Source organism: Mustela lutreola, chromosome 4 (genome assembly GCF_030435805.1).
Source record: "Mustela lutreola isolate mMusLut2 chromosome 4, mMusLut2.pri, whole genome shotgun sequence".
NCBI lineage: Eukaryota > Metazoa > Chordata > Mammalia > Carnivora > Mustelidae > Mustela > Mustela lutreola.
This window is the reverse complement of record NC_081293.1, coordinates 109,101,900-109,128,442: the sequence shown is the minus strand read 5'-3', so window position 1 is coordinate 109,128,442 and position 26,543 is coordinate 109,101,900. Positions and strand designations below refer to the sequence as shown.

At 62.6% G+C, this 26,543-nt stretch overlaps 1 protein-coding gene across 10 annotated transcripts in view; it reads right to left on the bottom strand.

The window, feature by feature from the left end:
• The window catches only part of CAMK2B (calcium/calmodulin dependent protein kinase II beta), a 79,020-nt gene that overhangs the window by 27,897 nt on the left and 24,580 nt on the right, over window positions 1-26,543 (bottom strand). For all 10 annotated transcript variants that reach the window (XR_009352769.1, XM_059170709.1, XM_059170713.1 and 7 more), the window contains exons 2-4: window positions 23,077-23,171; window positions 8,914-8,973; window positions 2,746-2,800 (exon numbers count right to left, since the gene is read on the bottom strand). Coding sequence is in view for 9 of the 10 variants with exons in the window: in XM_059170709.1 (XP_059026692.1) it covers window positions 2,746-2,800; window positions 8,914-8,973; window positions 23,077-23,171 (210 nt within the window). In the remaining variant the exon portion in view is untranslated. The remainder of the gene's footprint in view (window positions 1-2,745; window positions 2,801-8,913; window positions 8,974-23,076; window positions 23,172-26,543) is intronic.

Below are 26,543 nucleotides of genomic sequence, written 5' to 3'. Positions count from 1 at the left end.
GAAACCCGAGAGACTCTAGGCTACCCGGAGCCCTTTGAGTTGGAAAATAAGGGTGGACAGAAAGGTGAAGACAACAGGGGTGAGGCACAGATGCAGGGGGAGCAGGGAGGAGCCCTCTCGGGGCCCTTCGCAGCCCCTCCCCCAGCTCCACAGGTTCTGGCCAGGCTTCCCACCGCTGAGACAGGCAGGCCGAGAGCTGCCTCCCTCTGCAGCCGTGCTGTCCCCAAGGGCTGCACCCTCTCCATCTGCATTTCTGTTCACGAAGGTGGGAATTGTGTGGGCCTCATTTCTGTGCCTCTGCTTGGGCGGGCTGGCTTGTGGCAGGGGCGACAGGCACCGGGCCTGCTTGAGTGGGCGCCCCTGGCGTGGGTCGACGCTCCCTTAAAGTCAGACGGCAAGACACACAGGACCTGTCAGGGCTCAGCATGCCCCTCTCCGGCAACACACCTGCTTCTGACGCCCCTGGACATGCCAAGCACTCGGGAGAAAGGAGCTCTTGGCTTCTGACCTGCCACCAGAAGACCCCAAGGCTCAGAGCCAGCAACAGCCTAATGGAGGCTGAGCCTTGCGGGCGTGTGCACATGTGTGCCTCGGCGTGTGTGTGTGTGCCAGCCTGTGCCACAGGCGCGTGCATGCACACCCGTGTGCACATGCACGCATGTGTGTGCCTGTGTGTGTCCATGTGTGCGTGCGTGTGCCCGAGTGCGTGTGTCCATGTGCGCACGTGTGTCCATGTGCACGTGTGTATCCGTGCATGTGTGTGTGTCCATGTCTGTGTGTGTCCATGTGCATGTGTCCATGTGCACGTGCGTGTGTGTCCACGTGCGCATGTATATCCGTGTCTGTCCATCTGCGCGTGTGTGTGTGTCCACGTGCGCGTGTATATCCGTGTGTGCATGGAGCGAGGAGGTGCAGTCAGGGCTCCACCCAGGAGAGGGGACTCACTGTTTACCTCCCCGCACCCGGACTCCCAGGCGAGGCTCTGCAGACCGAGTCCGAACCCAGGGAGCCCCCCCGGGAGCGAGACCTCGCCTGGGCTGGGGACAGGCCTGTGGGTCCCCGCACCTGGGCCATGCAGTCCAGAGCAGCAGGGCAGAGACTTGGCTGCTGGCAGGGGGAAGGTGACGTCTCATGCAGCCGAGAGGCAACCTGACCCAGAGGCCAACATCTCCTCCTGTTCCCCCTGGCCCCAGAGGGACAACATGGCTGATGTGCAGCTGTCCCCAAGTCCTTGTGACATTCCCAGGGGTGGGAGTGGGGAAACCTGTCAACTCCTGAGTCCACACTTTCCCCAAACTCAGGGCCTCTGGAAGGTGACATCAACCCAGGCAAGAAGTGGTTCCCCGGTTCTAGTGCCACATAGCGGGGGATGCTGCATGGCTGGAGGGGCTGTGGTGGGGCAGGGCCTATCCGACACTCCCCGCTCCCTCCCGGCCCACCCCAGAAGCAGCTGCTTGAGGCCCCGGGACAGAGGCCTCTGCAGGGTCAGGACCACCGCAGGCCTATGGGCCACAGAGGCTTTCAGGGAGGGCGTGCAGGGCCTGGGCCCTTCCCCTGCCCCGCCCCCCCAGAAACACCGCCAAGTACTCCTCTCTGGGCTCCCCACACTTGCCTGTCATGTAGGCCAAGAAACATGAACCCACACATGTGCAGACACACACACACAGTTACACACGTGCACCGCATGCAGGAACACACGAGCGTGCACACAACACCCACACCGCGTTCCCTACCTCCTGTCTTCTGAATCACACCCACCCAGCTGTCTGCCACCAGGGCCCAGGCACAGCCACCCTCTAGCCGCATGGCCGCTACACTCCCTGTGACACTGGGTGGGTCTAGGGGCACACGGGGTGGAGGGACAGCAAGCTTGTCCCCCTCTGCAGGGACCATGGGACAGACCTTTAGGGCACAACCTCAGCCTGGCAGTGACAGCTGTGTCCCAGCACAGCCTGGGCTGCCTCAGAGCACGGTCTGGTGGGACACTGGGGGAATGAGAGAGGACCAAGCCCCTCCAGGGACAGTCCTGGCCCCTCTCGACCACGGGACCCAGAGGGCGCTGAGGGCTCTGTGGCTATGGCAGCATCTGTCCTAGAGGGAGGAGCAGCTGCCCCAGGCAGGTGTCCCATCACACAGGTGACAGCACCCTGGCCTTGTGGCCATCAAGAGGCCACTAGGGGCCGCCCGAAGCCCGTGGCCCCTGCCCACCCACTTCCAGGGCCCCAGCTGCAGTGACTCACGGGCAGCTAAATATAGCCGCACAGTGGGAGCGGCCAGGGACGGACAGGGATGAGCTCACTGCTCCTGAATCAGGCAGGAAGGAAGAGGCACCAGAGGCCCCAAAGCCCGCACATCGGACGCCACACACGCACACGCGTGGACACACAGACACACAGACACACATACGTGCACGCACCCCCAGAAACCGCACATGATCACGAGGACACACACACTCACGCCAGTCGGCTGTGATGAGGACCCCAGGGAACACCTGCAAAGGAAAGGCCACGACCACCCCTCGGGTCCTCCCTTCCCTCACCCCTACGCCCCGCCCAAAGGGCCCAGGGGGCAGCCCCAAGCTTGTGGGACTCCAGACACAGCCGGTGGGGAGGCTGTGCTGGTGAGCCTGGAAGGGAGGAGGCCTGGGAGGCAGGGGCTGTGGAAGCCTCGGATGCCCCCCTTTCTGCCCCTCCCCTGCCCACCCTCAGAGCCGTGCAGTGGAGCGTTCCCAGCTCAGACACTTACAGATCAAAGACCAGGTAGTGGAACCCTTCCTCAGAGATGCTGTCGTGCAGCCGCACTGTGGGGACAGAAGAGGCCGTGAGGGGCTGGCCCAGCCCAGGACCCGCCCTCTCCATGCAGCACCCCTCCTTCATGGAGGGGGCCCACCCATCCAGACAAGGGCCTGGGGCTCCCCACAGGAGGGGGGCACTGCAGGACAGAGCCCAACGGGAGAGCCGTGGGTCCCAGGCGGACATCCAGGGGGCTCCAGGTGTCCAAGGTCCTCTTTCCTCTGCCAGACAGAGACTTGGGTCCCTCTCAGCCCCTCAGCCAGGGGACAGGGGGCCGCAGGCAAGGTGGGGCCCTAGGGTTGCGACTCGCTGGACCAGGCCCTGGAAAGGAGCCACTCACAGGACAGGAGCACCGTGGGGCCCTGTCATCTGCCTCTTGGGACAAGTGAAGGCCAACCAGTGTGCCACCACTTCAAAAAGCTCGGGCCCTGGGTTCGGGCCCCAGGTGCTCCCCAGCCTGGCTGGCCTGCTGTGCGCGTCCCTGAGCCTGGAGCAGCGCCCGGCCCAAGGGTGCCGGCTTGCATCCATGAGCCAGCAAGTGGACAGCATACAAGGCCAGCACATGCCCGCCACCCCGTGGAGCCAGAGACACACCCCATGCCGAACAGCACGCATCTCTAGGAACGGATCACTCTGGATACCACCCCCTGTGCCAGATCCTGCCTCCGGCAGATGCCGCCCTGAGCACCCCGCCTGCTCACCAGCATGCGAGGGGCCGTGCACACAGCGGAGAGGTGCGGTTCCCCGAAGACCAAGCCGTGTGCAGAGTGGGGGCTCGGAATCCCCAGGGCTGTGGCTCCTTGGGCCTCTCCGCGCAGGGCAGGCCGCCAGCGCCAGGAGGGTTGGCCACAGCCCATTGCTCGCACTCTCCACGCTGCCCTCGTGGCCTGCCCTGTAGGCCTCCTACTTCCTCCCGCCATAACCTTCCCGGGAACCCGGCCGCCAGCATCTTCATGCCTGGAAGCACAGTCTGGCAGCAGCGGTGGCTGACCCAGGCCGAAGTCAGGCACCGAGAGCGGGCTCCTGCCCAAGCAGTCAGAGTGTCTGGTCACCGGGAAGGGGCACCCGTGCCAACTCCGGGGCCAGCTCCTCGGGCAGCTGCCCTCCCGTTTCTGGCTCTGTGGCTCTGACTGCCGTCCAGCCTTGTCCTATTCAGCTTCACCTCTCCTGGCCCCATGATCGTGATGTGAGGTCTTCCCGGGTCCCCGGCCTCCGCCAACTACCTGGGCTCCGTCCCCTCTCCCAGGGATGTCATGGAGACTGCTGGGCGCGCAAAGCCGATACTGACCTCCCTCCTGCCCACTGATGCCCTCAGGCTGGCCTAATTCTCCCCAGCACCCAACAGAGCCCTGCCCACAGCACCCTCCTTCTAGGACTGTCTTGGAAATCAGTGCAGGGAACAGACGCTCACCCCCTCTAGGTGTTGCCTCCTCGGCCCAGCCACCTGCCCTGGCACACCAAGCAAGGCAGGCCCAGGGCCCCCGGAGGGACATTCCTGGGGGCCTTCCTCGCCTTCCCTGGGGGATCCCCAGTGGTCCAGGAGGGCTGTGGGAGGCCCCGGCCTCCAGTGCTGGTGGGAGGGGGTCAGGCTCTTAGGCCTGCTGGCGGGTCCAACCGCCTCGCCTGGGAGACACAGGGCACCTGGGGGACGTGGAGGCTGTGTGCACTTGAACCCTTTTCTTTAAAAAAAAAAAAAAAAGAAAAAGAAAACATTTTTAACATTTAACAAGCAGTCGCACATTATTTTAACGGTTTAGAAGGAAAGCGATTTAGCACATCAGACTGATTCCTGACAGAGCCGAGGCTACCGAAAGTGACTTGTCGCAAAATCCGCCCAAGTAAAGCAGGACACTTGTGATACTGGGTAGGGCGCGCGGCTACGACACAGTCCTGTGCACTCCCAAGAGGCCAGCCCGGAAGCCCTGTGGGGCCGCCACACAGAGGGCACAGGGGTGTACCCAGGATGCTCCCCTTGCCAGGGCCACAGCTCTTCCAGGGCCTGTCCCTGAGTCCCAGGCCAAGGCGTTCTCAGGGGGAGACCCTCCAACTCTCCCAGGCAGCCTCTGGACTGCCCTGGGGATACCCTTGCTGCCTGCGGCAGGAGGGCCCGGCCCAGATGCATAACTTCACCAGCTGCGGGGCTGAGCAGCGGGAGACCGGAGACCCTTCTCCACTGCCCAGGCAGGAGGTCCCCCCATGGCATGTACTCCTTGGTGCCCACCTGCCCAGCTCAGGGGTGAACCACCCAGCAAAGAAGCCCACCCCAGAAACCAAAGGCGGAGACTTGCCATCACTGAGCCAGGTCCTGAAAATAAAAGGTCACTGCAGAGGCAGGCTGAGTGCAGGTGGTGAGGAGGCTGCTGGGAGACTGGGGAGAGGCTGGGATGAGACTGTGGGAAGCTGGAGGGGAGGCTGGGGAGGTTGGAGGGAGATCGGGAAGGCTGGGGGAGGCTGGAGGAGAACAGAGAGAGGCCAGAGGGCGGCTGGAGAGTGGGGGAGGCTGGGAGGTTGGGGGAGAGTGGGGGAGGCTGGGGGGGTTGGAGGAGGCTGGGGGGACACTGGGTCAGGCATCCCAGACACCCACCCCTACTCCCGTCCCCACAAAAGGCACTGCTGAAACCAGGCCACACAGCTGCGTTCTCTGTGCAGCAGCCCCTTGTCTCTGAGGAGAACCTGCAGCCGCTGGGGAGCGCTCTGCCCGGATGGTGGGTGACAGGCGGCTGGTGATGGGCAGCTGGCCCCGTGAAGCCCGCTCCCAGCATGACAGGTCAACAGAGGCCTCAGGTGCCCGCGGCGGGGATGGGCCCCCGCTGCACGGACAGCATCGCTCCCTCCCCTCCCCTGCAGCAGGGCTGTGGCGTGGACCCCCAGGCTGGCTCGAGGAGCATGGTGGGCCTGCAGAGTGACCCCCACCGACCGGCCGGTGACCAGCCGTTCCACTGCTGCACGTGTCACCAAAGAGGGAGCACGGGAGTCACACGGGTGCCCACCCTCCGCGCGCGGCCATGTCCACGGCAGCACCGTGTGCAAGGCCGACAGGGGGCAAGAAGCCACGGTTCCGCTGTCGGGTGAGCGGAAGCCAACCGCGCTCCGTCCACACGACCGGCTATAACGGAGCCTGGAAAAGCAAGGAAATCCCGTAACTTGCTTCAACAGGGACGGATGCTGAGGGTGCGATGCCGAGCGGAACGAGCATGGCGAAGGGACCGATGTGTGATCCCACCGCCGTGGGGGTCCTCGTGGGACCGACCCACGCACGCAGCGCGGGGCAGTTCCCCGGGCCTGGGCGGCCCAATGGGAGGTCATGTTCCCCGGGCGCAGACCCTCACCGGGACGATGAGAAGTGCGGACACAGGGAGCGGCAGTGACCACGCAACGCTGTGAACACACACACTGCCACCGAACCCCACGTTCAAAGGTGGTCAGAATTCTCGTTCTCCCTCCCTTACCTATCCGGCTCCCTCTGAATCCCTGTCATTACGCACTCTGGGGACCTCCTGCCACGTGCTAAAGACACGCACGTGGTCCTGATGAGACCCTGGCAACCATGTGAGCCACAGCCTGCAAGCAAACCCCAGACACGCAGGCAAACCTTCACCAGCCTGAGCTGGTGTCCACACTGCATGGGAGCCCTGGAGGAGCCGCCTGGGCCCAGGCCCAGGCCCAGGCCCGTCCTGCTTTCTCGAGCCCAGCACAGCCATTCTGCACGGATCCCACAGGCTGCGTACCAGGCCCGAGCCCCCAGCCCCACAGCTCTCGAACCCACAATCAGCGCCCATGGGCTGAGCTTTGCTGCCTGTTATGCAGCAGGCCCCGTGACTCATGTGGGTTAAGAACCACAGAAGCCTGTGGCCTGTGTAGCCCCGCTCGTCACACACAGACCCTGCAGGGGCTCAGAGCCGTAACAGCCTGTCCGCAGGAAGGTTGGGCCCCCGCCGTGACTCTGACCCCAAGCCTCCCCAAGTCCCCTCTGCAGGCCGGGGCTCACTGCGCCTGCTGTCCACCTGTCTCCTCTCAGGGCCTCCCAGGGACTCCCTGTGAAGGCCCACCCCCAATTCACAGATGGGGAAATAGAGGTTCCTTCCCGCCCCACGCTCTGAACACAGTTGCTCCGAGGAACAGCCCCTCCCGGTGCCCCTGTCCCGCACCAGTGGGACGAACAACATCCCACTGCCTGTCCCAGGGGCACTGCAAACACTTCTGTCTACAGTAGGGCTGGGAAGACCCAGGCCTGGGAGCAAGGGGACCCCTTCACCTCCCCTAGACCTCTCCCACTACTCCCCAGAGAGCCCCTCCTGAGTATACAGAGAATATTCCTTCTGCACCTCTGTCTCAGCTCTGCCTCCCCATGTTCTAGAATGTTCCTTCTGCACCCCCATCAGCTCTGCCTGTCCCATGTTCTGGAATGTTCCCTCTGCATCCCCCTCGCCTTGGCTCTGCCTCCCCCGTGTTCTGGAATGTTCTCTCTGCAGCCCCTCCCCCGTCTTGGCTCTGCCCCCGTACCCCCCATGCTCTGGAATAAAGCTGCTATGAAGACTCAGGGACTGATACAGCTGACCAGGAACAACATGGGCCTCCAGGCAGGGCAAGGAGATGTCTTTTGAAGACTGTCACAAACACCCACCCAGAGAACACCAGGGTCCTCCCCTATTGAAAGGAATTCCTGACCCACTCTTGGCTGGTGCTCAGACGATGCAGGGGAGGCGACTGGCAAGGGGCAGCGGTGGGGGTGAGCTAGTGCCTGCTGCCGGGCTCCGACGCACAGAGCGCAACAGCAGGGGCGGCAGAGGGTCTGATGGAAGCCCACTGCAGACCCACGTGCTCCCCCAACCCTGCCAGTGAAGAGTGACTGGGGTCCTGTGGACGTCGGCATCAGAATCACCAGGCTCGCTGGGGAAGGCTCCGGTTCCTGGGCCCATACCAGGCCTCTGAGTCAGAAGCCTGCACGCCAGTGGGCCCAACACACACAGCTTGAGAATCTACAAGTGCAAGTGCCTGGCCCGGGCCCAGGACTGGAGCCGCCTGCGGGCACGGTGGGGGGCTGTCTAGAAGTGGGGGTCTGCCTTCACCGCCACTCCCACAGGTCCTGCAGGGCAGAGCCTCGGGGGGAGCTCCCAGGACTGGCTCTGAGGAGCGGCCCAGGCTTCCTACAGCCTCCTGGGCTCCCCACGGCTGAGGCCACAGCCTGGGAGCTGGGAGTGGCATGTACCTCCCTACAGGCCAGGGGCTCCAGAAGTGACCAAGCCACCCCATCTGTCGTTCCTTTTAAACAGAGTCCTGGGCTCTGTCCTGGCCCAACAGAGCTGGAATCGTGGCAGGAGGGGCCCTGAGCCTACCCTGACCAGCTCCCTGGGTGCCCCCAGGGCAGCAAACCCACTGGCCCCTCTGTGCTTCCCGGCTGCTTCGCATAGGGGACTCCTTGGAAGTCCCTCCAGGGCCAGAGGTGGGGCCGGGCAGGCAGGTGGACACACACACCTGCTCCCTGGGGCAGAAGGCAGGGACTACCCCCGAGCCACCAGGGTGGGTGGTGGGGCACGGGGCTGAGTGCAGGTTGAGCGGCCCAAGAGGCCCAAGCTGACTTCCAGGGTCCTGTGGGTGCACAAGGAGGTGATCTGGGCTTTCAGAAAAAGGGTCACCATCCTTGAGGCCATGGCCCCAGGCTCCCCAGACTCTAAACCCCCAGGGCACAGTGGCAATGACCAGCAGGGGACAACGGTGGCCCTCCAGAGTAAGCCCTCAGACCTCAGGCCAGGATGGCGCTTGACGTGGCCTTTGAGGTTTTTGGTTCCCAAACGTTTTTCTTCTTAACTGGACTGTCTTGCGGCTTTTCTGAAACCACACAATGTTTCTGCCAGGAATCCAGCTGGGAGTTAGAGTGATGGGCTGATGGGCCGAGACCCATCCAGGCAGAGCTGCACAGGCAGCTGCCCAGAACCCCCAGGGCCCCTGGAGGTCAGAAGAGAAAACCACTGCCAGGTGCCCAAGGATGGGACACTTCTATGGAAAAAGCAAAGGCGGCCTCTGGGTGTCCCTCTGCGGTGTAATCTCCGGGACAGAAAGGTCGTTGGCCAGGGGGCAGAAAGATGGCACCCCTGCCCCCACGCCCAAGACGGCAGCTCACCGATGTTGGAATGCTTCAGAAGACGGCAGATCCGAGCCTCTCTCTCCAGCTTCTGGTGATCTGCGGACAGAGAGCAACACAGTGTGACCCCCCCCCCCGTGCCCCAGCAGCCAGTAACCCCCCCATGCCCAACACTGCCAAGACCAGTGGTTGCCAGACACACTCCCAGCCCGGGGAGGTGCCCACTGCCTTCTTCTGCACGTACCGGCCAACCGCCCAGAGACCCTGGCTGGCAGCACCAGGGCAGGAAGAGGCTGCCAAGTGTTCGCCTCGAGAGGCCCACGGAGGCAGAGGTGGGGAGCCCCAGGCGCTTCAGGAAGAGAAAATGCTGCACGTGTCATGGCAGAGCTGACGGCGCCAATCTATCCTTCACCGTGTCCCGATTCCAGACTCCCTGGAGCCTCCTACTGAAGCCTAGCGTGTCCGCCAGTGGCTGCGGGGCTGGCAAAACGTGGCTGTTGCCGGGCAGGGCCCCAGCCAGCAGGGTCCCAGGAGCCCTCCCAGCAACCCCCCTCCCTCGAGGCCAGCGCTTCTGTTCCAGAGGCTGGCTCTCTGAGGACTGAACCACTTACCAGAAACGTCTATTCCAGACAATCAGGGTAGCAGGAAGATTTTAAAATTTAATGGAGACCTTAAGAACAAAATACTGGAAAAACCCTCCTTTCCGTTGACTAGAGAAGGCACAACGAAGGTGGTTATGGCCGCACAACAGCACGCAGCCTTTGGCGACAGCAGCACCGCAGCCCCCAACACATACCAGAGGACAAGCCACTCACAGAGGGAGACCCAAAACGCACTTTCGTTTGGAGGTCAGCACACACAGGTGGCCGGGCACACACTGTGGCCAGACCGTCAAGAGAGGCAGGGGGTTCCCCACTCAGGATGGCAGCTGCTGCAGGGTGGGATGCACCCGGGGCGGGGCACCAGGGGTCCTGAGCCCCTCAGAGCAAGGGTATGGGGCGCAGGGCGCTGCGCCAGCAGGTGCATACCATAGGCCCATCCCAGCGTATGCGGCAGCCTTTGCCAGGTATGACAAATGAGCAAGCGACTCCGCACCCTCCCCACAACCTGCTGGCCCCCAGCATGGCCTGGGCTTGGGGGCAACAGACCCAGGCACCAGAAGGCCCTTCTGCAGGAAGGGAGCCGGCTGCCGCATCTGTGGTGGGCTCTCCCGGGCCCGCATGCCAGTGCTGGGCTCGGACAGATTTGTGAACACACCTGTGCTTCTCCTGAGCGGGAATGTCATGCCTGCAGACAGAACTCTCTCTGGGACACCTCCGGTCCAGCTGGCCCCCCCACCTCCCAGCACGGAAGCCCCCAGAAACACTAAGCCCCCGCCCTGTGTGGCCAGGTGCCCTGGCACTGGGAGGGCTCTGGCAGGACAGCAGGTGGGCACTGGCCAGAGGGCCTGAGCCTCACCCCACCCCACGCTCCCTCCCCTGAACTCCCGGCGCAACACACCCAGGTGCCACCCCGTCCCCTCTGAGGCGGGAGCTGAGCCCACAGAAGGATGCAGCAGTGTTTGTGACAGCGGGCACTGGGGGTGGGTCCAAGCGTCACCGTCTGGAGGGACGAGTCCAGCACAATTGCGAGAGAACACACACAGCACGGATCCCCGTCTGCCATCGGATGAAACTCAGGACAGACGATGCAAGACGCGGCTGAGGGGCCACATCTCATCTCCCATCTTCGTGGGAAGGGGCTGTCGCCACGGCCAGGACCAGCCCTGCAGGTGCAATGGGAGCAACCACAGCCTCACTTTTTTGTTCCCGGGGCTTTCTCTTAAGTGACTACTCTGAATGGTTTTCAAATCTAGAGAAAGTTGCACAGACACTACCATGTCCTCAGAAAAAGCACTTCTGCATAATCTGCCCTTCCGTACACACACACTTTTCTGAGCGTCTGAGAGAAGCCCCAAGGTCCCCGTCCTCCTAACAGGTGACAGCCCGGGAACGCATCCTGAGAGCGAGGGCGCTCTAGGGCATGACCTCAGTGCAGAACACCGAACGCGCTACAGAACGGGAACCAACCCATCCGTGTTCCAATTTTGCCAACCGTCCCAGGACCATCAGAGCCGCCTCCCCCGCGTGTGGATGACACAGGGAAGCCCGCCCGCGTGTGGACCGGGGCAGAGGCAGGGAGAGCTCTCAGGGGGGTCAGGCGGAGGGAGCTGGGGTTATTTTCATATATAAAGACAGGAGGAAAATGCACCTGGGAATCCCCTTTTCAGAAATATGCAACTGGAGAGACTGTCTTTTCCTCCTGAAAGCTGTCCCTGAGGACGCAGCCCCATCCCTGGGACTGGCCAACTCCCAAGTGCGCAGTGGGGAGAGAAGGGGAGCCTAGCCGATGGGCCGCTTGCCGGTACCCACCTGTGGCCCCAGCAAGTCCCTGACCTTCCGGGCGGGCTGTCCCCCTCGCTGTCAGGCCGGCCGCATGGGGTGGGGAGAGGCTCTGACACGAAGTCACAACAGGCGTGTGAGAGCACGCACCCCACCCCTAGACCGTGACCGCGTTTCCCCCTAAGAATCAGAAGGATGGAATCATTAAACAATATATTACTTTTTTCTTTACATTTTCCCCCAACTTGCAAACAATCTCGTGTTCCTTTTATGATGAAGCAAAATATTGTATTTTTAAAAAAAGGGTCTGATCCCGTCTCCAACAAGCACAAAGCCACTGATTGATGAGGGCATGTCCCAAAAACCTGCCACGGCGACATCTGCCTGGGAAGTGCTCATCTAAGCTGACACCCCTGAGCCAGGACAGGATGGGACGGGGACGGGAGGCTGTCCCCGCCCACGGAGTCAGGGCTCATCTAAACTGACACCCCTGAGCCAGGATGTGATGGGACGGGAAGCTGTCCCCACACACAAAGTCAGTGCTCCACTCTGCCCTCAGGCTTACATCCCTTCCCGCAGCAGTACCCCAGTTATTCCTTAACTTCTGCATGAAGAACCCCATTGTGGTCACGGTGAAGTGAGTCAAATATAACCGAGTCTGGTCCATGAGGAGCACGTCCCAGCCCTAAACGCTCACCTGGACCAAGAGGGTGCTCCCAGCCCATTCCATTCCCCAGCGGGCAGCAGTGCCCCTGACCGGCCCCGGGAACTCGCCACACCTACTCAAGGCTGCACCCACCTCCTTCTTGGGGCTCTGGCCGCGGGACCTCAGACACCATGGCAGTGATCACTGAGCAGGCCTGGGGCGGAATGCAGCTGAAACGCTGCCCACCCTGCCCAGGGCTCACCAGCACCCCAGGACCTCCAGCCCAGCACCCTTCCTAGCCGCATCCTGTGCAATGACATCCTGGCTGGGGGCAGCAGGCTACCCCGGGGCCTCACCAGGTACCTGCCAGTGCTGGAGGGCTACAAAGTCTGAGCAACCAGGCCAGCTGACACTGGCCACAACCCTCAGAAGAGCCCTTCCACAGCTGTGGCCAGCTGCCCTATGTGTCTGGGGCACCCAGAATTGCCCTGTAGCCCAGTACCTGCCGCTTGGGGCCCCAGTGCCCCAGTTAGTGTGTTGGTACGGAACGCTGGCACATGTCACAGGACGCATATGGTGCCTGTGCTAAGGTCGACAGAGCCCCAAGAATCTGGCCTGACACCCCACATGTCCCGGCCCCATAGGGCGGCCTCCTCTCCCCAGTCTCCCACGTCAGGCCCAGCCTGCATCTCCTTCCACATGCACCGGCCCCAGGGACGGCACCCTTGCGGCCTTCCATGGATGAGCCTGAGGGTGACAGGGAACAGGATGGGGACAGGAGTGGGGGTCCCAGGGAATGAGGGCAAACCTGCTCATAGAGGGGAGGTCCCTCTGCCCCCTTCCCTCCTGAAGACCTGCAGGAAGCCAGCACGGACTGTGTCTAGGGACCCCGGGCCCACACACAGGTCCAGGCCACACGGAGCAGGTGCAGCCGTGATGTGAGCCCCGGGGACAGAAGAGGCGGAGGGCCTCATGCGGCCCTGCAGGAGCCTCAAGGGGGCCCCCCATACCAGAGAGAGGTTTTGGAGGAACAAGTGCTCACGGGGGACAGACGCGATTGTCACAGTGCTTGGGGACTCCCAAGTTCAACCGTCTCCTCAATGCTCAGACACCCTGCACAAGCCCGTGCCCGCTGGAGATGCCTCTTGCACATGCGACACATGTTTGCACACCTGTGCCCATGAGGACCAGATCTTTGTTCTCCAACCAGAGAGAAAGGGTTACAGATAAAACCAACATTCACTTACAACCCACGACAGAGTGCATCCAACGCAGCAAAACAAAACCACAGCTATGACCCCACTGCCACCTGCCTGAGATCTAGCCGCGTGCACGCATGAGGTTGCCACCAGCAGCCCGTGGCCTGCACCACCAAGAAACTCTCCTGGGTTTCCATCACCACATCTGTGCCAGGTTCACCCTGCGCCCTCGGTGTTCCCAAGGTGAGTTCGACCAGGCTCAGAGGCTGGGGGCCAGGAAAGGGGGCAGCAGAGCCCTGCACACCCTCCATGGGGCAGCAGCTGCCAGACCTCAGGAGCCCCTTGTGAGCAGGAGGAGGCAGGGGCTGCTCCAGGCTGCCATTGCCAAGCCAGGAGGGCGATGGGCAGGGGCCCCCAAGGATCAGGAAGGGACAGGTGCCTGCCACACGAGGCCACACATGGGAGCCACCTGCTCCACTACACAGCAGGCCTCACCCTCATTCCAGTAATGCCCCAAGAAATGGCCAGCTCCACACAGCAAGTGCCCCCAGGCAGGGTCTCCCCCAGGCGGGGCCCCCCCCAGCCAGGGTTTCCCCCAGGCAGGGCCCCACCAGGGAGGGCCTCCAAGGCAGTCCCAGAAAAGGAAGCAGGTGCACAGAGGCACTTGGTCCCCAAGGCCAGGACGCGACCCCAGACCATGGGCTCCTCTCGGCCCCTCAGGGATGTGGTCCGCAAAGCCCTGACACCCGTCCCCCCAGCCCCCACCTGCTCCCCGGCTGTGGGTGACTCAGAGTAGAGATGGGGCAGTGCCAGGAGAAGGGGGACAGGAGGGACGTGCGTGGGCACCTGGCCCTTCGCCAGCTGCCAGGAGCAGCAGCAGAGCTGTCACTGGCAGAAGGACGCCCGCGAGGCACTGGTGTGGGCGGAGGAGGGATGGGAGGGGGAGACGGCCCACCTGGCAGGAGGAGCTGCCAGCCGTCCCCCCCCCCCCGGCCCTGCCCCCACTCCCTGCATGCCAAGGTTTGGCCTGAGGCAAGTGAGCCACCTCTTGGGAAAACCAGCAGTCGTACTGGATGGAATATGAAATCCCACACAAAAGCCCATATAGCCTGGTGGGCAGCAGGGGCTGAGAGGGCAGCCACTGGACCCCCAAGGACCCCTGGGATGGGACAGGCAGGCTGTGTTCACTGGGGAGCCCCGCCAGCACCAGGGCCACCATCGGCTCCCCCACCCTGTCTGCAGGATGACCCAGGGACGCAGGGATGGCAGAGGGCTCGGGCCTGAGGTAGGGAGACTGGGACACGTCAGGAAGCCAGCCAAGGTCACAGGCTACAGCGGCTGCTCCCCAGCATGGCCTACCAAGTCAGCAGCTCCTGGACAGACAAAGCCTGTGGGGATCTGTGTCAAGGTCAGGCCCCGCCCAGGGTCACCATCCACTTCCGCATGGACATACATGAGTGCCCACCAAGGCCGCAGGACAGGATGGGCAGCCCTCGGGCTGCGGGATTTGGGAGTATGTGTGTGTGTGCCCTTGTCCCAGAAGCAGACATGGACCAGCACTGGAGGGTCTGGTGGCACAGAGGGGTGGGCAAAGCCATGGGAAGCCCGACACATTCCCCAGCCATGAGGGCCACAACCAGCCAGAGACAGAGCACCCCCCAGGAGAAGGCCAGGTGCTGACCGCCTCAGGGGACTTGGGGGAGCCGGCCCCCTCGTCCTATCCTGCATTCAGCTGCTGGCTCCACAGGGCCTGGGCTGCCTGGGATCCTGTTCCCTCCAAGATAAACCAGCCGGGAAGCTAAACTAGGATCATGGAGCTGGGGGACTGCCCATGTTCCAACCTCCGGTGGACGTGGGGACCCTGGAGCAGCCAAGCCTCGCTCTGAGTCTGTTTCCCACATGCAGAAAGGGTGGGGGGATTCCAGGGAGAGGACTCAACAGACACGAGACCCCAGCCCCTTGTCCTGGCCCCACCTCCGTCTCCCCACTCCCAGCCTGCCTTGAAGAGCTGAGCACCTGGCCTGTTTTCCTGCTTCCCTCCTCCAGCCCCATGCCACAAGCTGCTTGAGACCCCGGCAGGTGTCCTCGATCCAATCGCCGGGGGTTTTCAGCAGCACCGCACAAGATGAGAACCCGCTGCCTCCGCTGACCCACCGCACTGGACCCTGGGACGTCATTCAGAGGTCCCTCCCCTCCTTCCCACCCATATACATGCCTGAACCATCACATGGCAAGAGGGAGCCTTCTAGAATCCTAGGAGGCTCACAGATATCCACATTACCCATCGCCCCAGACCCGCGCCATCCAGCATCACCCCTGTAACTCTCATATTCCCGAATTCTCAAAATCTCCAGGGACAGAGCCAGCCCCCCCCTTGTGGCTGAGCCGCTGGATGCCCTGGACACTTACACCTGCAGGGTCGTGAGGAGCGGGAGGGGGGTGGCTTGGGGAGGGAGTGGGTCAGGGAAGACACCTATTCGAGGTGAGGGATCCCACCTTGGCTCTGTCCAGCTGACAGCATCGGGTCTTGGCACAAGGCTGCAGGCCGCCGGGAAGAGACCACTCTCAGGAAGGACGTCCCTGAGTCGGAGCTTCCACAGCTTGAGTCTGCAGATGGGGCTCACAGGGAGACTCCAGGGGTAGCTCGGGGTCCTGCCGGGTCACCTGGGACCAGCACCTGCTGCGCGCTCAGCACAGGCCCTGAAGCTGCCAAGGGCTCCTACAAGGTAGGGCTGCGACGACCCTCGCCCCATCTCTGAGATGGGGGGTAGGGCCCAGGGAGGCTGGGGGGAGCGGGGGGCTGCCATGTAGGCAGCCATGGGGGGAGGCCCCCACCGGCCCACAGTGCTTCCGTGGGGCACCCAGTCCTGCTCCGGGCGCCCCAGGGTGCCGGCAGAGCAAGGAAGATGAAAAGATCCCCCGCACAGACTTCTGTGTGAGTTTTATTTCAAAAAGGCAACTTGGCAACCAGCAATTACTGCGCCCACCCCACAGGGGTGTCTGTGCCATCCTGCAGCTGCCACAGGGACAAAGACAGCCACCAGGCCCTCCCCCCACAGCACACCCAGGCCTCTGAGCTGTGCGCAGGCCCCGTGAGGCTGGGGGATAGCTGGGCCCCCAGCGCCCTCCCTCTCCGCCCTCAGCTAGTCTCCCCTGGACGGAGGCCTTCCTCACCACCCCCCCCCCCCGGGCCCACAGCCATCACCCAACACAAGGTGCAACTCAGCTCAGAAACGGGGCCCACATGTGAGGTCCCTGCTGTGCAGCCCCCTCGCCCGGGGCAACCTGCCTCCCAGGGCAAGTGCCCTGGCCCCAAAGCCTCTCCCCAGGCACACCAGGCGCAGGGCCCTCCTACCCCGTGCCAGAGAGCAATCATTCAGAGACACTGACCACATCCCACGGTGGAGACCGGGGACTCCACTCTCTAGTCACTCCGACGCCTGCCTCCCGCAGCCCAGGCTGCTCCCGTGTCCCCAAGTACACCCCACAGGCCTGCGTGACATGCAGCCCGCCTGGGCAGCGTAGGCAGCTGTCCGTCTCAGCTGTGCAACATCTGGGTCCTGGGCTGGGTCATGTCTGCAACCACAGGGCAGGACTCCCAACCTCCCCGGTAGTGACTGTCCTCTGGAATCCTCTGTCTCGTCAGCTGTCAGACGGGACACAGCTACCTTCCAGGACAAGAGGGCGTGGTGACGGGATATCCCGGGACTGCCTCCTCTTCCACTTCGTCTCTAGCCCTGGTATCACAGGTCCTACTGGGTAAGGTCCCATCCCCGCCCACCCCCGGTGGCAACCTCGACGCGGCCTCAGCAGCACAGCCAGCCCATGCTCCTGGCGCTGAGCAGAGACTGTATGCCTTCCTTACAGTCTGGGCACAGCCCCAGACAGCGCAGGGCTCACCCCCACAGTCCTACTCAGAGATGACACCCAGGCCCCCCAACGCCCCCAGGACCTGCCGAGCCAGAGGGCTGGGGCCAGAACCCAGGTCCTCAGACCTAGAACTGCCCCTCTGAGCCTGCATCCACCTCTGGGGGGCTCCGGGTGCATGTGGGGACGGGCAGAGGTGCTGGGAAGGGTCCCTTCAGATTTCAGGAAGGACAGGGCACAGGAGTTCACGGACATTCCCTCCTAATGACCTTCCCAATCATCCTGGGCCAGTCCACCTTCCAGGGAGCCACTGCCCCTTCACCCCTGGTGCCTCCCACGACCTAGTGGGGTGGGAGGCACCACAGCCACCTGAGCCCCAGAACGGGGAACACCAGCACTGCTCAGACACCAGCCCCTGGGACGGACTCCGCCTTCACAAATGCCACTGCGCTCCAGAGTCACCCGGACCCCAGAGGCTGTGCTCTGCACCTCACCTGTGAGCCCACCAGGACCCCCACTGGCCTGGCCTTTGCCCCTTCTCTGCCCTCGTCCTGGACCCACCCCCACCATTTTCAGAAGTTTCAACTTAGCCGATCTGGTTCATAAATTAACCACGAGAACCCATTCTTCCAACAGCACAACACAAAATGCCCAGCTGAATTCGGGTTCCGGATCACAACAAAAACTTTTTGTGTCAGTATGTTCCGAAGTCAGACACACCGCGACGCCCTTTCTAGCGTAAGCATGGCCTATTCCGTTTGCGCCTGATTTGTACTCAGGTTTCCCTCACCGTCTGTCCGAAACCTACAGTACCTGCTCCATCTGCTGGCGCCCCGGTCCCCCTCCTCCAACCCGGGAGTGAGGGTCCCTGGACAGGACCTGAGAGCCAGGGCCCGGGAGCAGGAGGGCGCAGAGGGAGAGGCCCCCATTCCCACGCCCTCCAAATCCCCGCAGGACCCCTCCCACCATCCAGGGTCCCCTGGAACCCCCACATGAGGGCCAAGTGGACTAAAAGTTGGTTGGGGGTCTGGGACATGCTTACTCTAAAAAATTATCGTTTATCTGGAATTGGGACCCGCTGACACTGTAAGACCCTGGCTCAGCCCCAGGGGGCGCTGCGAGCGCCCGGGGAGGAGCCCCGGAGTGCCCGGGTCAGTCGGTCAGTCAGGGTCAGTCAGGGACGCTGGGGCTGGGACTGGGGAGGAACGGGGAGGGGGCAGGCGGGAGGGGGAGAGGATGTTAAGAGAGGAGAGGGAGGCGGATCCGGAGGAGGGGAGAGGGAGGGAGAGGGAGGAGGGAACGGATAGGAGGGAGGAGAGGGGACAGTGGGGAAGGGTCCCCACCTCGGAGCACAGGGGAGGGAGAGAGAGGGAGGGGCGCCAGCTGCGCATGCTCAGCCGCCCCTGCAATGCGGCGCTGCGTCCTCCATTAACCCAGTTCCACCGAGCCCGGGTCCCGCTGCCGGGCTGTGGTCATGGAGGGGGCGCCTCACCCCACAGCGAAAGCTGGGAAACCTGGGACTCGTTGTGCCAAGGGGGCCGGTTCAGCTTTCTGGTGGGAGGGGGCTGTGTCTGCCCCGCCCCATCACACTTTCATCGTGCAGGGGTGCCCCAGGGCACAAGGAGCCACGCAGGCCCTAGGGAAAGTGTAGCCCGAAGTGACCCAGGAAGGAGCTGGGGGTGAGCCAAGCATCAGCTTGCGGGTCCCAGGAGGCTTACAGGCTTACGAGGCTTCATCTCCTCACCTGTCACCTGTCACTCAGTCCCCTCATCCAGAGATGAGCCCCTCCCCTGAGGTGAACCCCACCTGTGAGCCCCACCTGACCTCACCTGTGTGGTCAGCCCCACCTGTGACACCAGCCCCTCCTCTGTGGGGTCAGCCCCATGCCTGACCCTCATCAGGCCCCCCAGCTGGGTGGACCCTAAAGCTGCCCATGCCCCAGGCTCTGCTCAGCACCACTGGGGGAACCTGAGCAATTCTCCTGACTTCTGTAGGACTCAGCTCCCTCATTTGTGAAATAAGGTGCCCAGCCCGACCACAGGGGGTGAGGAAGGTATGCCCAGCCTGACCACAGGGAGTGAGAAAGGTCATGGAGAAGCCTTGTGCAGATACGGTGCTGCTGAAGGGCAGGGCAGGCCCCCCTCCTCGGCAGCTCCCTCCTTCTCTGAGTTTAGCCACCACCCAGGGTCGCTGCCTAGAGGCCCTGACCCCAGGTGATTCACGTCCCTCGAGCTGCTTCTGTGAACAGTACCCAGCAATCCAGGTGTGTTCACTGTACCCCCCTTGGAGACACAGGAAGCATTACAGCCCCCACAGCACACAGCACCCGTGGGGGCCACCTGCAGTGTCCTGGCACTCCCAGGAGCACCCGTGACTGAGCAGGGCAGGTGACGTGTGTCCAAGGCCTGTATGCTCCTGGCCACTGCGTGTGGCCGGCCACTTCTCTATCACCAGAAGCCTCAAAGGAGCCAGGCTGCTGCACCCTGTGGGGGGGAGTGGGGACCCCTCCACAGTGCACTGGACCCAGCAACAGGTGGACAGGACGGTGGGGGACAAGGGCTCTGCGTCTCCACTTCCCACCACTCCTCTTTCTAAGGCACTTGCCCTGGGTCCCTCCCCCTCATCCATGGGCCCCTCTCCATCCCTCCTCCCAGAAGGACAGCGGGACACAGATCTGGGAAGTGGTTTGGCACATGCCACAGAACAGGCTGGGTGCCCTCGCTCAGGACACGTTCTGTGACCCGGCGGGATTTAGTTACGGAGTGGCCACCAGGTTTCCCAACCACGCTCAGGTGTCCGGATGTCCCAGATGACCAGGGGCATGCCCCACAGGCCCAACCCAGCAGCCCAACCCTCTAGATACCTCCACCCCATCCCCACCCGGCATCCTATCTGGGAGCCTAACCCATCTCCAGTATACTCTTGTGTATGCCCCTCACCAAAATGCATTCACTCCATGAATGTAGCCATCCCCTCCACACCACTTCTGGAGCGCCGGGCTCTGGCCAGAGTGGGAGATGTGGTGGGGAACCCAGCGGATCCAGGCCCTGCCCCCAGGGCCTATAAGTCTGGTGGCAAAGACAGCCATAGTACAAAGAGGGTGCTTGGGTCCCACATTCTACTGAGGCAGAGAGCAGACACATTGAAGAAATGTCACCAACAGACAGTTTGGGAAAATCATTTCCAGAGAGAACAGACACGTGCAAAGGCCCAATGGCATGAGGCACTGGACTAATCCAAGGGCCTAAGGAGAGCTGGTGGGAGGGAGCAGACAGGGCCAGACGGTGCATCAGGCCAGGGGAGAACTTGAGGCCTATGGAAAGCTGCCTGGCAGCCTGACAGAGGGTCTGGGAGCAGGAAGGGCACAGAGCTGATAGTGCCCTCCAGGAACAAGCCATCGGCAGAGAGATGCCTCCAGAACTTGGGGGATTTCCAAGCTGGGCGGGAGGACCCAGGGCAGCTTCACAGAGGAGGGGGCCTGGAACCTACAGGCTGGGTGGCCAGGAAGGGGAGGGAGCGAGGCAGAGAGGGGAGGTCTTGGGCAGCACTGTGCCTGTGGGCCACTCCTAAGCACCTTACTCCCCACACAATCTGGAACAAGTACACACTAGTTTCATCCCTGTTATGGCTGGGGACACTGAGGCATGGGGGGAGAGGGCTTGGTGAAGCCCCAGCCCACTGTTGGCCCACGCTGAGCACGAAGGCGAGAGTCTGCACAGAGACCCTGTCCCCTCAGCTAGGAAAGCCGGGAGGGACTGGGGAGGGCCTGAGGACCCTGAGGCCTCCGCAGAGGGGAGGCGACCAGTCGTCTGTGTAGACCGCTCCTCCCTCGGACAGATGTGCTAAGCAACAACGTGCGGAGCAGCAGGGCATCTGGGATGGGCTGCGGGACAGGGGTTACAGATGAAGCAGAGTCCGCGGAGAGTCGACAGTTGTCGAAGCTGGGGGACCATGCTGTCCCCTTCTCTCTATTTGGGGATGTTTTAAAGTTTCCCTGATAAAGAATTACAAAGGAAACAAAAATGTCCCAGACCCCCCGCCCAGTGCTGGGCAGTGCAGAGGACTGAGCATGAGGGGCAAAGTAGCAGGGGCCCCGAGGGTAGGTGGGACGGGGCGGGCCAGCCACTCTGGCTCCCCACAGCCCTGCTGCGGCCCTGCTCCCACCACCCATCCCAGGCTGTGCCCAGGACACGTGTGTGAGGACATGGGCAGGAGCAGGGCTGACGGGAGCCCCAGGCTCCACATAGCTCCCCAGCCGCACGCTGGCAGGGGCTCCAGGGGCCTGGCCTCAGGGACACAGAGGCAACAAAGCAGGCCATCAGGCCAGGAAGGGGCGAGAAGGTGCACTCCTGCGGGGGCAGAGTGAGCAGGTGCAGTGGTACTCTCCCAACACACCTGCAAGTTGAAGCTTCTGCTGGTCCTGACCCTCCCTGCCTGTAGAGCACGTTGAAGGCACCCACGGGGCAGCGGGGAGGGTACTGCAGGGGAGCCGCGTGATTCCACAGAAACATATCCATGTCCATTTCTGCTTGGGCCTCACAAACTCCTATGCATCCCTCAAGACCCTCCTACTGCTCTGTGCCCTCCCCCCTGCTCATGCCCACACCTGGAGTTGCAGTGGCTTACGAGGATGTTTGCTCAGTGCCAAGCGTGGGGAGAGGGACTGCTTTGACAGTCTAGGGGACATCTGAGGGGGGCCGCCTCTCCTCCTCCCATGGTCTGGAACAAGCCTATGTTCCTCCTGCCTTAGGGACTCCACCCCTGCAGCCATATCCTCCCAAACCGCTGACAGCCGGCATCCACTCGCATCCCCCAGCTGGTGTCGGGGACCTCAGGAGCTGCGTGCATGCGTGTGAGCTGCTTGCATGTGTGTCTGGTCTGCATGTGCGCTGTGTGTGCATGTGTGCTGCATGTAGGCGCGTGTGCTGCATGTATGGTGCATGCTGCGTGTGTGCTGTGTCTGTGCGTGTGTGCATGTGCGTGCGCTGCGTGCGTGCATGAGTGTGTGTACGTGTGTGTGCGTGCCAGGGCACACTCCGTGGTGGCACCTTGTCCAGGCACACGTGCTCTGGGCTGCCTTGGCTCACAGAGTCACAGCAGATCCACAGCATTCCCCCTCCCAGCCCAGCCACCACAGCCAGCCCCACAGAGGCCAGCAGAGCCCACCACTGTCCCCCTGGGGAGGGGGTGGGCTGGTCATCAAGGGACGGTCGGGAGCTCGTGCTTCTGGGTCTGCCCAGAATCTCCCTGCTCATGCCCGCATGGGGGCAGCAGGCTCTGAGGACGTGGGACTGACCCTCTCCGCCGGCCCTGCAGGCCCCCCACCGTGAGCTGGGACAGGAGAGCCCACCCCTGGAAACAGGTCTGAAGAACTCGCACGGGGACTCAACGGTGTGCCCTGCAGTCCACCAGACTGACCTGCAGACCCCACAGACTGGACCCCACATCTTGGGGGGAAGGTAAGCCAGCACTACCCAAGCCCAGCACCTCTCAGACCAGAGAAGGAGCCTCTCAGCTCAGATCTGTGTCTGGACACTAACCGGGGTTCCCCAGGCAAGCGAGACAGCACCAGACTGTGCTGCCCAGGGGTCCCCGGCCTCCTCCTGACTGGCCCTGGGGTCCATCGGGGGGCCTGCTGGATCCCTGCCCCTTGCCCCCAACTGTATACTCTGACAAACCTGCTGAGGGCAGCACCCCACCACACATCACTGTTGGACCCCAAGAGGGCAGGGTCCTATTGTGTGCCCAACCTGGGCCACCACCCAGCAAGAGCTCCAGAGGGACAACAAGGTGGACGGGCTCCTGCCCAGCACCACACTCAACCCTGCAGGCCCAGAGCCCTGCCCTACTTCGGCAAACCATTCCCTGGAGAGGTCCCACAGTCCAGTAACCCCACAGCATTGGTCACGAGACAGTCTTCAGCCCTCCGAGTGCCCCCACTGCCAGCCCTTCAGGAGCTCCCAGACCAGGGTCAAGGAGTGACCCCAGTCTGAGCAGATGGGTTCCTCTCCCTGCGGCTGACCCCACCAGGCTGGAGGAGATGCCACCCCCGTCCCACCACGCTCCAGGCCTACAGGAGCCCGGCCCCCACGGGCGCAGCCATGCCTACCTCTGGCCGACAGCTTCTTGGTGTTGATGATCTTGGCTGCATACTCATGGCCGGTGCAGAGCTTGACACAGCGCCGGACAACAGAGAAAGCCCCCCTGGGGAGGAAATGGGGGACAGAGACAGAGGAGAGTCGATTAACCTCCCTGTGAGCACCTAGCACCCGACCCCAAAGCCCAGCCTGGGCTGTGACCTGTTCCGGGCAGATGCTCCTGGCCCCTGTGCTGGTCGCCTGCCAGACAGAGACCCCCTGCCTGGGGGAAACCCAGCTCTTGCTAGACTGTGGCCTTGCCGTCCTTGCTGGATGAAGGGCCTGCCTGGGGTCTCCCAGTGTCCTCCTCTAGCTCTCTACACCAAACCGTGAGGCCCAGCGAGTCCTCCCCAAAGCCACGAACCAGCCCAGCTCCAGGCAGTGTAGCTGGGATTCATCAAAGGTTCTGGAGGGAGGGAGAAGCGTCGTGCCACTAAGCTGCCCAGCTGGAGGACAGGGCCCCTCCCGAGTTGCACGGCAGTGCTGGTGCTTCTGAGAGCAGGGGTATGGGGGGCGGCACAGAGGACCCCAAGCAGGCCGTGTGGGTGCCATTGGGTCCCGTGTGGTATTCCACTTGTCACCAGCCCTAGTTTAATCTGATTTCCTAATAACATCACACAGGTTCCTGGGAGTCGGCCGGGAACAGGAAATGTCTCAGGAAGGGTCTCAGTCCTCTGGGAGGCCACAGGGGACAGGCGGGCGCAGTGGCCCTGTTGGGCTGAGCACACCAGGCCAGGCAGTGGCCCCTCCAACCGTCTTCCTCCCCAAAGGCCCCGCAGGCATAGGCCTCCCCACCATCCACGCAGCCTGATAAACCCACGGCTGCTGTGGGCACGGGGAACACAACATCTCCAACAGAGAACACTTGCCCTACAACAGTCCCCCTTCCTCCTGGCTTTGCTTCCCGCAGAGTCGGGGCCCCACGCCCAACCGGAAGGTCATGATCTCCGGACATGCGGTCCAAAGGTCAGCAGCCACCTCACGCCATGTCCCCAGCCTACGCCAGTCACCTGCTCACGAGGGCTTGTCACTCTCTCGCCCCGCGTTGCAAGCCAGTGCACGGAGACAGCATTCACACAGCCTCTGCTCCGACGGCCTGCTGTGACACAGCTCTCCCTCGCAAGCACGTACTGAACCCGATCCATAAACAGCCTAAACCCAGCGTGCACACACAGGAAGAAATCATGGTGCCCTCGGAGCTCAGAACTCCGCGCAGCTTCAGGCGTCCACTGTGGGCCCTGGGACATGTCCCCGCTGATGAGGGGGCACCACTGGATCCTTTTGGAGAAAAAACTTCATTAAAGCGTTCACTTTCCTAAAAAAATGTGAGTATTGCACTAAATCTAACAGCGCAGCTCCTTGTGACCAACCGCTCTGTGCGGGGCTGTGTCCTTGCGTTCCTGAAGTCAGCTGGAAAAGCTGGTGGGGGCTGTTTGTGGGGGAACAAGCAGGCTGGGGACGCACACGGCTCCGTCCACACCCTCAGCCCCTGTGCTCCCTCTCACTATGTTAGAAGACAGGGAAGAGAAGGATGATGTTTTGACCCTCATGGGAGGGGAAAAGCCAGAAGCTTCCTGCCCGTCTGGGTTTGAAAGCTGCTCTGTCCACACTGCATCGCTCTCTCTGAGCTTGTCTCCCCTCGGCTGCAGGAGCAGGAGAGGCTCCCAGGGCCGCCCAAGGGCTGATCGAGGCCTGCATGACCATCTGCCCCCACTGCCTTGGTCTCATGCTCACTGACTGCTGGAGAGGAACCCAGCCCCACCCACTGCTGGCCCACGATTACCCAAGGCTCCGTGAGCCTCCGGGGGACAGTCAGGACTTCCTGTGCTAGAATCTGACCTCATGGCCTAGGCCTGAGCCCCACCTGCAAGTTGCCAATGGCTGGGGCAGGGTGGGCCACAAGGGAGGTCCCCAGGGGACGGAGGTGGGATCATTCTGGGACCAGGGAGAGTCACATTAGGCCCTCCCACCAGACAAGGTAAGGACAGGATAAACAAGAGTGAGCAGGAGTCCCGCCTGGCGCACAGCAGGGAGGGCGCAAACAAGATGATGATGAGCCTACAGCCAGAAGGCTGGACCTCTGGACAGACAGCTCTGCGACCGTGCCAGGGGCTGCCCCTCTGCCCCACATCCGGGGGCCTGCTTCCTCCCAGGGCACAGAAGATCTATGCCCGGGACGGTGAGGACCTGTGTAAGGCCGGAGGCAGGCAGGCAGAGGCCAGACACTAGACTAGGAGGGAACAAGGAAGGCAGCAGGCACAGTGCATCCAGCAGGCACTCAATACCGGACACAGACCTTTTTCCCCCCAAGGTCTCACCTACCAGGTGAGGGGAGGGCACCTCTGGGAGCCCCTCTGGGGTAGTCCCTGTTGCCTGGCCTAGAGGAAAGTTCTAGAAAGGGCTGCCCCCACCCCTGTCTGCCATTGGGCACCTGCACCCCAATGCCCATTCAAACCCAGTCCAAGGATGAGGGGCTGGGCAGGGGACTGGGGTCTCCAATGGTAGATGCTGTGGGAGTCACCAGGAGAGGCCTCCAGGCACTCAGACAACTCCCCACGTGGACTCGCGGGAGGGAGAAGCCGGCCATCAGGCAGCAAGGCAGGACAAGCACAGGGAAGCTGTGCAGCCCCCAGGAACCACCACCCCTCTGGCCTCTGGTCATGGCAAACCCAATCTTGTGGCCCACACCAGGCATCTGCCCCCTCCCCTTGGGCTGGCCCTGAAGGACTGCCAGGAACTGCGCCTCCCAGATGGACCACCTGCCCTCCCTGCACCTGGACTGGGCCTCAGCCTGGCATCTCAGAGCAGCTGCCGCCTCCTCCCCTCGCCACCAGCTCAGCCAGTTGCCAGACCCTGAGCAAGGAAGTCCCCCAGAACCGCAAGTATGCTGAGAAAAACGTGCTGTTCAGGCCACCCGCCAGGAGTCCCAACATCCAGGACACGGTGGAGAGAGGTGAGGCCAGCAGCGTCCTTCCTTGGGACTCACCCCATCCTGCCCCCAGAAATATGTCATCGAGAGACATCTACCTGACCAAGAGCCGGGGTCTCTATTCTGACCCCCCTTGGACGGCTTTTCTGCTACTGAGGTCCCAGTAAATGACGGGGTCATTTTCTCAGTCTCAAACCAGCAAGGACTCAAAAGACATTCTCTTTTTTTAATCGGCTTGACTTGACTCTTAAAAGCCCCACAGCGCCCTTGGTGCCGGGGGCCTCAGAATCTGAACACTCATTTCTAATCACTTCGAACAGGAACCGTGATTTCCACCAGCAAGAATGCCCCACCCAGGCAGGCAGCAGGGTGACCTCCTGGCTCAGAGCCGTCCCTCAACCAGGCCTGCCCTCTTCCCCTCTCCTCCCTGCCCTTCCCTGCACCCTTGCAGCTGTCCTCCTGGCTTCTCCCCTACAAGCCAACGTGGTCCACCGCCCCTGGAGCTTCCGG